The 13,542-nt window shown below is 38.8% G+C and overlaps 1 protein-coding gene across 1 annotated transcript in view; it reads left to right on the forward strand.

Moving 5' to 3' along the window:
- Positions 1-2,006: 2,006 nt before the first annotated feature.
- The window catches only part of nid2a (nidogen 2a (osteonidogen)), a 79,067-nt gene continuing 67,531 nt past the window's right edge, over positions 2,007-13,542 (forward strand). Inside the window, 2 exon segments of the mRNA XM_036593408.1 lie at positions 2,007-2,284; positions 4,831-5,127. Coding sequence (XP_036449301.1) covers positions 2,084-2,284; positions 4,831-5,127 — 498 coding nt within the window. The 5' untranslated portion in view covers positions 2,007-2,083.

Below are 13,542 nucleotides of genomic sequence, written 5' to 3' on the forward strand. Positions count from 1 at the left end.
AATTAATACTCTTGGCAAAAGCATGACTTGATGAACCTGATTCTGTATTGATTAGTCCATGAGCTGCCTATGAACCTCATAAAACCTGGCAAGAGAATGTCCTTCTGAAAAAGACTTTCTCTGTTGATGAGACTTTACTTTAAAAAATATTAATATAAAACAGAAGGTTTAAAATATACAGGGTTCTTTCTGTATCCAAATTCTGACAGATCCCATCCTTTGTTGGTAGTATGATAGCAGCAATAGCAACAGTTAATCCAGTAAACAGCGCACTACAATTATCTAAGCAGGACAAAGCAAACCATTCACCTTCTTAACACATTGAAGTGTGAACAGCGACCTAACGTGAACCCTGAGTTAAAAGAGAGCATTCTTGGTGACATTGTGATGATTAAATAGATGTAATTTAATTAGTGGTCTGCCAGACAGATGCTTCTCTTTTCTCCTTGACTTTATGCCAATGAGTAGAATTCCACACATCATTTTGTTCCAAAATGTATTATGCACAAAACATATAATACTACAAAGATAGTTTACCTGCTAACTCAGAGTATGGACATTTCTGGTGATATGGATATGTATCCTATAATTGTGTCACTGACATATTCAAAGGCATCATGTAAAATGAGAACAGGAGTGGACCCAGTACAGAGCCCTGGGGTACACCACAATGAATATCAATTGCTATCGAGACATGTGGTCTCCTAAATTAGTAACATTCATCTTTCAGTTAAACACCTTAAATCAGGTCCAGAAAGACTAATGCATTTTTCGATGTAATACATTTTACGTAGTGCTTAAGATAAAAAGGTACAGAACATTAAACATTGGTTACACTTTCTGATGAAAAATGATTGAATATTACTAAAAACAATTACTCGGAAAAGCATTTTGGAAAAGGATGATAAATTACACAGTACTGAGGAAACAAAGTAATTATTTCCAGTTTGATAAATGCTCTTTCAAGTGAGTCTGGGAAAAAAACATCTGTTTCTAATGGGAAGTTAATAATATTAGGCATGTAGGGAATTATACTTTCAACACCATCTGTAAGGAGTGATTTTGGAATTAGATTGAAAGCACATGTGGAGGGTCTTAAGTCACAAAATATTTCACTGACATTAGAAGACACTGGTGACTCTCCACACGTGGGCAAAGGGACAATAGCTACCTAACGAACTAAACAAATAACTAAATTTAAAAAGCACGATCAAATGATCAACATAAAAGCGGTAAAGCGACAATAACCCAGTTAAATGTTAAGAAAATTGCATTTAACTGGCTACTGTTAGCTTTTAATTAGGCAGCGCTTTGATGTAGATAATTTTGGAGTATTATTTATTTATTTATTTATTTACTTACTTAAAGTCTAAGAGCTGTTTTGCTAGATAGCGGTTGTGTCATTTTCATGTATCACATTGCATCTCCTTTCTTTTGATTCATTTTGATCATGTTGACCTTTTTATACATACAGTCATGCGCAAAAGTTTGTGCACCCCCAGCACATTGTCAATTTTCCGAATAAACATGAGTTAACATATCCTCTTTTGCACATAACACACACACACACATAAAACGTGGCCTGTGCAAAAGTTATGGCACCTTTATATTTCATTTTTTATTACTTTTCCAATATGATCATCTCGGTAAAAAAAAAAAAAAAAAAACAAGCAAAAACCTTTCAAATCATAAATTTTGAAACAAAACATGGTTTGTTTGTTTCCCTATAGAGAGTGTGTTAACCTAAACAATATATATATATATATATATATATATATATATATATATATGACTTTTTAAAGAATTCCCTGCGTTTTGAGGGGCTGTACAAATAAGTGTGATTGTTGTTTGGTTGTTGGTTGTATACTGGGCCATTAGTGGTAGCCTTAGCATTAGCGTTAGTATGAGTATTCTTATTAACCAATCCCAGGGCAGGAGGAGGCGCACTGCTGGCCAATCGTGGCGCAGGAGGGCGGGGCCTGTCTGAAAACGGGTGGGTTAGAAATGCGGGCTGAAGCTCGTATTTCCAGCATCCCGGAGCTGCTGGTGCGGAGCGGTCTGAGTTCAGCACGCGGCGCTCAGCATGTGGAACCGAGCAGCGGAGCTTCTCCTCCAGCTGGCGTGGACAGCCTGCTGTGTCACTGCCATCCAGAGAAAAGACCTTTTCCCTTATGGACCCCTCAACGGCGACCTAACTCTGCCGGAGGGAGACGATGAAACGTCCAAAGTGATGACCCTGACCAAGCCCATGTACTTCTACGAGACTGCCTTCAGCAACCTATACGTGAGTTTTTACCTCAGAACAGACACGCAGAGCATAAGTATGGCTTTATTCATGAACCCTGTGAGGAGTAGATGATGATAGGCACCGTAAAGCAGGAGTGAGTAGTGGAGCGTTTGGTGGAAAAGCACAACTTGCTGCAGAAATGTGTGGTCAGTGGGTCAGTCATTCATTTGGGAGGATCCAGCCATGACTAACTCTGCTCAGTGTCAGGTCTGGCTGTTTATATAACTCCTGTTTGAGCCGTTGAGGTCTCTTGGTTCATTCACTTGTGGCAGGATTTCCTGCTAGTTTGGATGTGCTTGGAGAGTGTTCAGTCTCCTAATGATTCCCAGAATCCACACAAACCACATACTATTCAGAGTATTTTCATAGTTTTGTTGAGTGCAGCACTAAAAATGTCCAATACCAAGCCTAAAAGCCCTTTTTTCCCAAAATTACTGCATAATTCAGTGGTTCAGTTGTGATTCAGAGTGGTTTGGTGTGAAATGGTTCAGATGTCTTTACAGTGGTGGTGATAGGAACCATGACTACGACACAAATATAGACATTTTATTTACTATCCAAACCCACCAGTGAACCTACACGAGTCTTCTGAGTTTTATATGGAAAGTTGATGATGGGAAAATAGTCGTAAAGCTGAAAATATTTCTCTGGTCTCCGGAACTATTTTGCCTCACAACACTCTGCATGTATCCCTCCACCACAAATGCGGTTAAAAAGGAGGTTGTTTTGGCTGAAACCTTCTCAAACCTATCATAAAACAGTGTCTCAGACATCAGGCAGTGAATCCATAGCCATTTCATGTAGTAACTTTCTGTGAGGGAGCTTTTAGAGGTGGACGTCTGGTTCCTGTCACCACCACTGTGAACAGTTCTGACTTGGTAAGTTTCTCTAGAGCAGAGCGTTTCACACCAAACCACTCTGAATGACTCTGTTTACATCTCAACCATTTAATTGTGCAAAATGTTCTAAAAAAATGGTGGAATTCCCCTTTAAACTGCTCTATGGGTATGTCTATATCAGTAATGGTGATATGAGAGTAGATAATGGGAAATTTTTAAAGGGCCCATATAATGAAAACTGATTTTCCTAGCATAAAATTAATAAGTAAAATTAGTTTGAGGTAGTGTTAAAGTTTCAAAACTGACTATTCACTCTCCAGTACATACAGTCCACATATCGCTGTTATTGGAAGAAAACCTCGTATCTCCAAAATGGTAACTTTACAGGAGAAGGAAAAAACATACTTTACTTGTAATGTAAGTCAATGGAACCAGACTTTTTTCCAAGTCATTCTGGGTCGTTTCTTTTGGTCCATCATGAAATTTGCACACAACGTGAAGAGAAACAGGCATTTTCAAATTATGTCAAAAACTGAAAAACGACAAAACTGAGAAATGAAGTTTTCTTCCAACAGCAGCGACATAGAAAAACAGCTAGCTCTGAATTCAGTGTTTCTGTGATGCCACAAAAACCAATGCATTTACATAAATCAGCCTTTCCAGCCTACAGCTGTTTAGCTCCGCCCACTCACTCTGAAGTTCTAAGTTTTATGTCTCATTCAAAAAGTGTTTCAGTCCCAACTTTGTGAATGAGGCACAGCCAATCAGAGCAATCAGAGCTAATTTGCATATATCAGCCTTAAAGGCACAGTAACGAAAACAGCCGGAATTCAGAAAATGGTCATGTACAAAATGAATTAGGACTGTTTTTAAATTAAAAAATGTGTCAAAATGCTTAAAAATGTGTCAGAGATGCTGCCAAAGGTGCCTCTTTCTCTAAAGAACCTTTCAATGGATGGTTCTTTCGAGAACCCTTTTTTGTAAACGAGATGTGAGAAACATTTTAAAGTTTAAAGAATGTCCACATGATGTAAAGGTTCTTGGAAGAACCCTTAAATTGATATAGACAGGTGTTTTGAAACTTTCTTCCCAGCCATAAATTTTACTTTTGGAAACCAAAAGTGCTTTGTGAGAGTAAAGAATCTTTTGAAGTTTAAAGAGCCTCCATATAATGTAAAGGTTCTAGGAAGAGCCTGTAAACTGGTACAGAAGGTTTACATCATGTGAAGGTTCTTTAAGCCTTGAGAACCTCCTTCCCACTCACAAATACCTTTTTTTAAATATGATTCTTTGGAAATTCAGAAGAGGTTTTTGAGAGTAAAGAACCTTTTAAAGTTTGCTGAACCTCCACATAGTGTGAAGGTTGGTGTAGGACCTTTACATTATGCGAAGGTTCTTTAAACCTCTAGAAGGTTCTTTACATGCACAAATCCCTTTAAACCCCTTTAAACCGAAGGTGAAGGTTCTTCACATTTACACATCCTGTTTAAAAAATAGTTCTTTAGGGAGCCAAAAGTGGTTCTTCCATGACTCAGAGAACCTTTGTGGAGCCTTTAATGTACAGTTTAATTGAGTGGAAATGTGTGACATATTTAAATGAAGTTTAATTCATTATTTTGATCATGAGAAATAAGCCATATAAATAAGAACGAGGCTGATGATGATGAAGATAACATCTCGTCTCTTCATCCTGTCCCGTTCCAGGTGGCCACCAATGGAATCATCTCCACTCAGGATCTGCCCATGGAGAAGCAGTATGTTGACGATGGGTTCCCCACTGAATTCCCCGTCATCGCTCCGTTTCTTGCGGACATTGACACCAGTAACGGAAAAGGAGCCATTTACTACCGGCAGACAGAAGCCCCCGGCGTGCTGAACCGGGTCGCTGCTGAGGTCCAGAGAGGCTTCCCCGGCTCACAGTTCACCCCGACCCACGCAGTCATCGCCACCTGGGAGAACGTGGCAGCTTATGAGGAAGTCAGCCGCTCTTCTGAGTTACGGGTAAGATTGCGGTGATTTCTGTACAGCATCAAAAAAATGAGCTCTCATTTACTTTAATGGAAACACTGTCAGTGTCAAAACTAGGCATCTGGGTGCCTATCAGAGTAAAGGGGGCGGGGCATATGCTGTACACACCCACAACTTTTTATAAAGTTGTTTTTGAACGATTTTACCAAAGAGTTTAGAACACATTTTAACTGATTTCACTTTAGACTAAAATCCTTTTGCTTTAAATGACCCTAAACCTTAATTATGTTCATTTTATTAAAACAAATGATCAAACATTCCATTTTGTCTCTAACAATCCTAAAACTACTGAAACTTTGCCAAATGTTTCAGTAGTGACTGTGTCTGTAGTGACAGTTTTAGCTATGTGTTTCCATTTGATATCAGAACTATAACTTTACCAAATGTTTCAGTAGTGACTGTTTCGGTAGCAACAATTTTAACTTATTTTGAGCAGAACTCAAAAACTCAGCCATTACAAGACTAGCAATCACGGCTTAGAACAGTGTTTCATTAAAACACTAAAAAGTTTACTTAATTATGGAAAATATATGTTTTCGTTTGATATCAGAACTATAACTTTACCAAATGTTTCAGTAGTGACTGTTTCTGTAGTGACAATTTTAGCTCTGTGTTTCCGTTTGATATGAGAACTAAAACTTTACCAAATGTGTAAATGTGTAAACAATATTAGTGGTTTTAACTTTAAAAAGTGAGTAAGCGGTCTGCCTTAAAACTTTGAATTCATTACGTTTCTAATACATAACAACAATAATCTACGTTCAGGGCCAGATCTTGGAAACCTGGATTTTATTGTGCTTTTTTGAATGTACATAAACAGTCTGTACAGTCCAAACATGGAAATGATGAATTTATTTTAAATTCATTGTTTTTTTGATGTCACGAAAACCAAATCATTTACATACATCTGCCTATTTAACCTACAGCAGGTTAGCTCCGCCCACTCAAGCTAAAGTTATAAGGAGCGTTTCAGCCCAGGCTGCTTTTTGAATGACACACAATACAGGGCAGCCAATCAGAACAAAGCTCATTTACATATATCAATCTTAAAGACACAGAAACATGTAAACATTAATTACGGCTGTTTTTTGGTACATAAAGTTGCAAAAATGCCTTAAGCAGACCTTATAAGAAAAATACAGCAAACTGTAATTTGCAGTTTAATAAAAGTACGTTAGGCAGCCCTGGTTAACTTTCTGTTTAAGTTGAAAACATTACATCATTTGCTGTATCATTTCCTGCTTTGGAAGCTGAGTATACAGATAGAAACTCACCCTGAGAATCCTCTGGGAGTGGTTTGAACTATTTGACCCTGAAGCTCTGGGGATTAGCCCCGCGCCTCCTGACCTCCCTGCAGGCGCAGGTTATCAGCCTGGGCCATCAGTCGTCTCTCCTAACTTAATTCCCCCCTCCGCTGCTTTAATTGCGAGCCCACAGGGCACCTGTGCACACAATGCTTCTCCTCACGAACTACTAATCTATCCCAGAATCCTTCCAGCCTCTAATTTCCCTGCAATTCACAGGAAAAAGTGGTGGCTGATGACTCGCATGTTCTCTGCCACCAGTAACTAAAGATTTTGAGCTCTTTACTTACAGGACACAAGTGAGAAGGAAGGACACGAGCTGTTTAGGATCTAAATGAACCCTTAAAAGTGTAGATTTATTACTGCTGATGAGCTCAGTGTAGTTAGTAGCGGTGTGGCGATTCACAGGGTTCATTCTCGATTCAGTGTGATTTTCAATACAGTAACAATCAGGAAAACCTTAAAAAGTTCCTTTAGTAATAAAAGTATTGTAGCTGTCCCAGTTTGACGTTCTAGCCACATGCTAATATATTAGTCCCAAGATGCTAGTCATGATACAGTGATACGATATGATGTGATATATGTGGTATTGTTACATTCTTAATTGTTAGTCGTAATAAATTACATTTCATTTTAATGTAAATTGTACATAGACGGGCTGAAAGTCTGAACTTGGGACTTTTCTCTGTTTGTTTTGAAGGGAAAAAATGAAAAAACTAAACTTCTGATGAAAGAACTTTTCTGTCTGCATTAAACCAAGACTGCACTGCAAAAATCAGCGTCAAAAAAACAAAAAGCAAAAACAAATCACTGAAAAGATACTTGAGTCAGCTAAATTATCTGCCTATATTGCGAGAAATTTTAACCTTATAAGATTTCTTAAAATAAGAACAAAAGATCTTGTGGTGTAAATGATCTTATAATCTCAATATCAGTAAATAATTCATTGGTTTAAGGCATTGTGGTTGGATTTATATCCATTTATATCCAGATGTTATAATAATTATTTTAAATGAGCAAAAACTAGCGCGTTATTGCTGTCTAAAGAAAAACAAATACCTCCAAAATAGTAGCTTTATAGGAGATGGCAAAAACGTTCTTAACTTCTAAGGGAAGTTAATGAAAACAGATTTGAGATGAGAAAGTTTGAACAAGCTTCAAGCTCAATTTTAGAGAAACTTTGCAAAACATCTTTAAAACAGTCATAAATCAACACTGTAATGCTTAAAAACAAGATCCATTCCTGAAATTACTTTCCTAAAACAAGGCATTACATTTTAAAAAGGTGGACAGATAATAATAAATTGTTTGTTTACTCCAAAAAGATGAAACATTGTATATTCAAATGAAATCTTCATTTCAGCCAGAAAGCCTTGAAAATGAACAGTAGGTCTTGCTTTTTATTTAAACATTAACAGCTTATGATTTGATTTGTATGTATAGGATTTATCAGTTTCAAAATGACTGTAAAACTAGGCGTCAGTCTAGTTTGATTCTTAAAATCAATTACAAGTCCTGAAATTTCCAAACTTCTTAGTCCTCTCAAAAAAGTTTCTTATTTCATTTTAAGAAGTCGGTATAATTAGCTTATATGTCTAAATAAGATTAAAAAGATAGGCTAGATTTAAGATGTTTCCACTCTCCAGGATATGTTTTCAGTATGAAGTACTTAAACTGGTTTAAAGCATTTGAGAGATCTTTAATTAAAGGTGCCATATCATGCTCTTTTTCCAGTATTCATAATTTAATGTTTGGGCTCTACTAGAACAGATTTACGCACCTCAATGTTCCGGAAACATGCAATTTTTCTTATACTGTACATCTCTATTCACCCTCTGTCTGAAACGTTCTCTTAGAGCTCCTGTGTCTTTAAGTCCCGCCTCCCAATGAGCCCAGTGTGCTCTGATTGGTCAGCTCGCTCGCTCTGTTCTGATTGGTCGACGGCCGGAGCGGTTCCGCCCGTCCATGTTCCGCCCCTGTCCTGCAGTCTACAGACAGACCCTGAGGGGAGGCTCAGCGTTTAAATGCAGTAAGACATACGAAGCAGCGTGTTGAGTGTCGCTGCTTTATTCCTCGGAGCTGGAATGAATGGACTGCTCTGTTGTTCATGCTTGCGGTGCATGTTTGGCTTTCTCCTCCGGGCCTATGGAGAGACACAGCTGCACTGCACGTTAAACATTATCTTTAGTTATTTATTACTTCAGACAACAGTCCGACGGCGCTCCTCACAGAGATCGTCCTCGTGTTTATATCCAGTGGTCAAGAGTTTCACTAGAGTCCAGACAGCGCATAAACAGAGCTTGAATAATTACTTCATCTTCTGCAGCATCCAGGGAGGTGGATGTTACTGAGAGAGGAAGTAACAGCTTGTAATCTATCACGTCAACGGCAGCGGACGACTCAGTGTCTCTGCGGGAGGTCAGCAAAGAAACAGCCCTTAACAGAGTCTGGAAGGAACGGTTTGGCAAAAAATCAGCTTCTTCCTTAACAAGTCGGCACAGTTTGAAGCAAGTGTGATGATTTAGGTATGCAGTTAGCACCATGCTAATTGGTGGGGTACAAGAGACCACCCGTCATTTATTTAATCTCCTGTTAAAAAGGTCACTGAGTACATCACAGCTGTTACGAAGCCATTACTGAGAAAAGGGCTGTCGTTCTCAGAACAGCGGCCTGTTAAATTTGTTTTGTGAGAAGCAGAAAATGATCAAACAACTTCTAAGACTGAACTTTGGAGGTGTGTCTGCAGATTCTTTGAGGAACTGAAACTGAGTCCCCTGAAAAGAATGGAAGCTACCATAAAGGTACAGAGTGACACACTGAATGCTGAACAGTGTGAAGGTTTATATAGTTTTTCAAGCTTCTGGACAATTTTCAGTTAAATATACAGTTGTATGCAAAAGTTTAGGTGCAGAAGTTTTAATTCGCAGTGACTTTTTATTGACTGAATTTAACACATTGGGGCAAAAAAAAAGCAAATTTGCAGAAAAGTGTCATGCTTAAGTGTGTTGTCTGTAGAAAATGTGTTATTTTCTCATGTAAAATCAGCAAAACATGTCATCTGACTGGGGTGTATAAACTTTTGCACACAACTGCATGCTTTCTGCTTTTTTCCTGACACTGAAAATTGAATAACTTGCACTTAATGGTTCTTTTGATTTAAAATTAAAGGTGGCGCTTTATTTTGAGTTAGAGGCAAGTGTGGATGCTAATTGGTGGGGTATAAGTTTACATTGCTTGTTAGCCACATTATCCTTAAGGCTCCAATGCAGTGCTAAGAAACGAACCTTAGATACCAAACATGTTCACTTACATTTTGAAAAACTGTTCATGTTAGATTGTGGGCAGACTGTGCCTTTAATATCAGTGATAAATAAAGCAATTCTCTGCTGTCTGAACAAAACCTTGTTTCTCCAAAAAGGCAACTTTACAGGACAAGGAAAAAAGTTCTTAACTTTTAATGGAAGTAAATGGGGGAATATTTTTTCCCAAGTAATTTTGGGCCATTTATGTTGGTCCTTTCATCATGAAATTTTGACATAAAGGGCAACTGCCTTTCTCAAATTATGCCAAATAATGGAAAACGAGGAAAATAGAGATGCAAGGTTTTGTCCTGACAGCAATGATTCATAAAAGCCAGTCTAAATGCTTTCTCCGAAGGTGACTGTGTCTTCACAGGCTTTAGAGGTGCAAACAGGTAAGAATCCTGATCTTAGTCTCCGCTTCCTGCTGATTCCGTCTCACTCAGCATTGTTTACTATCACTGACAGTGTTTGCTTACTGGCCTTTAATTGATTACAGTAGAAGTGCTCTGAGCCGTGGGGGATGTTTGAGGAGAAAACGTGTTCCACTTCATTTAATGTTTCCTCTTGGCTGCTCTGCACAGACTTCGCTCAGGCTTTTCAGTCTTAACCCTTCAGTGCTGAGGCTAAAAAGCGGCTGATCCACTTCTCTACTTTAACAAAGTGCATTTTTAAAGGAAGAAACATGATCACGAAACCCTAAAATTAGTAGACTTTTATTTTGTTTGGGTCACAGAATACCATTTGGAGAAAGCAGATGTGTGAACATGACTATGTTTAACACTTCAGTGGCCTTTTGTTGCTCCTTTGATGAAACAGGTCAATAATAAGTATTTCCACACTGTAAAAAATGGCTCAAAAATAAAAATCCTCAGAATTTACTCAAACAATTACATTTATTGAAAGAATCACTCATTCAAATTATTTATTTAGGTTGAATAAAACTAGTTAATTTACTTGTTACCACATGAAGTCATTCAGTTTTTCACAGTGCATAGAGATATGAATTATGTTCTGATTGTGTCTCAGAAACTATCGCAGTGCATCCAACAATAAAGGCAGTGTGGAGCTTCTTTTACACAGTGATAGGAAGGAGCACTTGGTGAGCGTTCATGTCCACGTTGGTCAGTAAAGTGAATCAGCGTGTGAACGTGCACGCTCACTGAGAACTCTGGGGTGGATTTCAATCAGCTTAAAGGACAAAGATAAATAATGTGAATTGATCTGCAGCGAAATGTTAATGTAAGTTTTGCTTGAACTGTTTAGTGTAAAGCCTCCTGGAACTCACTTAAAAACTTGTTTGAAGCTCAATCGTTATAACTCATAAAACAATGAATCAGCCAATCAGAAAGCTCATAGCATGCCAGATGATGACAGTTTCAGTAATCTCATTTTAATTGATGCATCATGGGTGAGAAATTAAAACAGAGGATGGTGTTTTGGGATAATTTTGCTTTTTTGCTGGTAACCAGTTAGCCAGGGCATTTCCACTGACTTAAAAACAATTTTGCATAATTCACTCGTTGAGATGTAAACAGAGTGATTCAGAGTGGTTTGGTGTGAAATGGTTGATTGTAGAGACTCTGATTTCTTTACAGTGGTGGTGATAGGAACCAGGGGTCGCCATGACTACAACACAAATAGAGACATTTTATTTACTATCCAAAACCACCACTGAACCTACACGAGTCTTCTGAGTTTATATGGAATGTTGATGATGGAAAATAGTGGAAAATCTAAAAAATGTGAATTCATAACCATTTCATGTAGTAGCTTTCCGTGAGGGAGCTTTTAGAGGTGGACGTCTGGTTCCTATCACCACCACTGTGAGCAATTCCGACTTGGTAAGTTTCTCTAGAGCGAAGCATTTCGCACCAAACCACTCTGAATGACTCATCTCAACCATTTAATTACACACATATTTTGAAAAATTGGTGGAATTCCCCATTAACATGATTGTTCTGCTAGCCTACTGTGTCATGAACTATATAACTAGGTTATTCATTTTTTTTACCTTGATGTAATCATGATAAAAGTGTTATTTTTGAATTTTGTTGTCAAGTTGCATGGAAACATTTCTTGAAACTCACCATCACCAGTGTTGTGATGAAGATGGGGTTAATCTGGGGGGATTTGGGATTTTTGGTCCCTTATTATTTTTCCCTTTGGGACTGAAGCCCAATAGTTTTATCTCGGTGGGAGTCTGCAGTTCTTAAGATGTCTGTCTGTGAGCTGTTTGATGTGGAGGTGGAAGGAGGGAAGCCGCATGGAGGTGTTATCCCCTGAACAAATAAGCAGTGGACGGCCTGATCAAGCCTGGCCTGTCTTCTGTCATCCGATCACGGCCCCGTGCCCTCTGCTAGCCACCCTGGACTCCGGGTACATGCAGCCTGGCCCCCGTCTCAGCCGTGCCATAAGTGGGAGCCTAATTATTTACAATAACATCTTTAAACAATCTTGTTTATGGGTGTGTTCCTGCAGCGCTCGGAGGCAGTGTGGTCTTGTAATTAAGAGATTGAGGCTCGGGGTGGTGGAGGTGGAGTGATGGGGGGGGGTTTGGTGGGGGGGGGGTGGAAGTAGGTAGCTTGGGGGGGCTCTTGAAGCCAGATGCAGTGTTGTGTCTTTGGGGGGTGGGGGTGGGGGGGGTGTTGTTTTGTGTTTTTTGATGGTGGTGATGGAGGTGATAGCACCACAAGGGGAGAGCAGCTTGGATTACGGAAGAGGGAGGAGATTTCACACAGACCCTGTTTGAGTGTGTGTGTGTGTGGGGTGGGGGTGGGGTGTGTGTGTGTGTGCAACCAGAAAGGTATTTGACTTTACTTGATACACTTGAACATTCTTTGGCCGTTCTAGATTAAACATCTGAAGCTTGTACAAGATATTCCGTATTTAGTTTAACGCTTCTAAAATACTTCAATGAAAATGAATAATTAAAGGGCATATGTTCTTTTATTTTTACAGAAATGTTTCAAAAATATTACAGACACAGTCCATTCAGTACACAAAAAATGAATCTGCAGAAACAGCCCATTTTGAATTCATTGAATTTATTTGCATCCATATTCATTTTAATCCATATACATCTCTGTTTAGTCCAGTTGGCTTAGCGTGAAACAAAATGTTAGTTGCTTTTGTCGCCTCATTCTTTGCGGTTCTACACCAGTCAGTCCATCAGTCGCGTATTTAAACACTGCAAGATAGTTTAGTTCACTTCTTTATTCCACAGTACATATTGACTTATTCAAATATCCAGTTAAATAAAAGACTTCTGAGTTGAGTTTGAATATTCATATATTCAAATAAGCTGAGATCGCTTGGCCGGATCAGCTCCACTTACTATATAGGTGCACTTTGTAGTTCTACAGTTACAGACTGTAGTCCATCTGTTTCTCTGATACTTTGTTAGCCCCCATTTACCCTGTTCTTCAGTGGTCAGGACCCCCATGGACCCTCACAGAGCAGGTACGGGTGGTGGATCATTCTCAGCACTGCAGTAACACTGACGTGGTGGTGGTGTGTTAGTGTGTGTTGCGCTGGTACGAGCGGATCAGACACAGCAGTGTAAATATATGTCATACCTGTTTTTCTCTTTAAAGACTGTTGGCAGATCTTGCTGTATTTTTAGTGATGCCTACTGTTGGCAGGGTTGCCAGGTCTGCCAAGTTTACTTAAATGGGCCCTTGTTATGGAAACCCAAATTTTCCACACTTTAAAATAAAAGTTTGAAAAAAGTATGTAAACATTTCTAAAGTTTCAAAATGAACTGTTCTTGCTTAGTCCATGCA

This window comes from Colossoma macropomum, unplaced genomic scaffold, assembly GCF_904425465.1.
Source record: "Colossoma macropomum unplaced genomic scaffold, Colossoma_macropomum, whole genome shotgun sequence".
Classification (NCBI taxonomy): domain Eukaryota; kingdom Metazoa; phylum Chordata; class Actinopteri; order Characiformes; family Serrasalmidae; genus Colossoma; species Colossoma macropomum.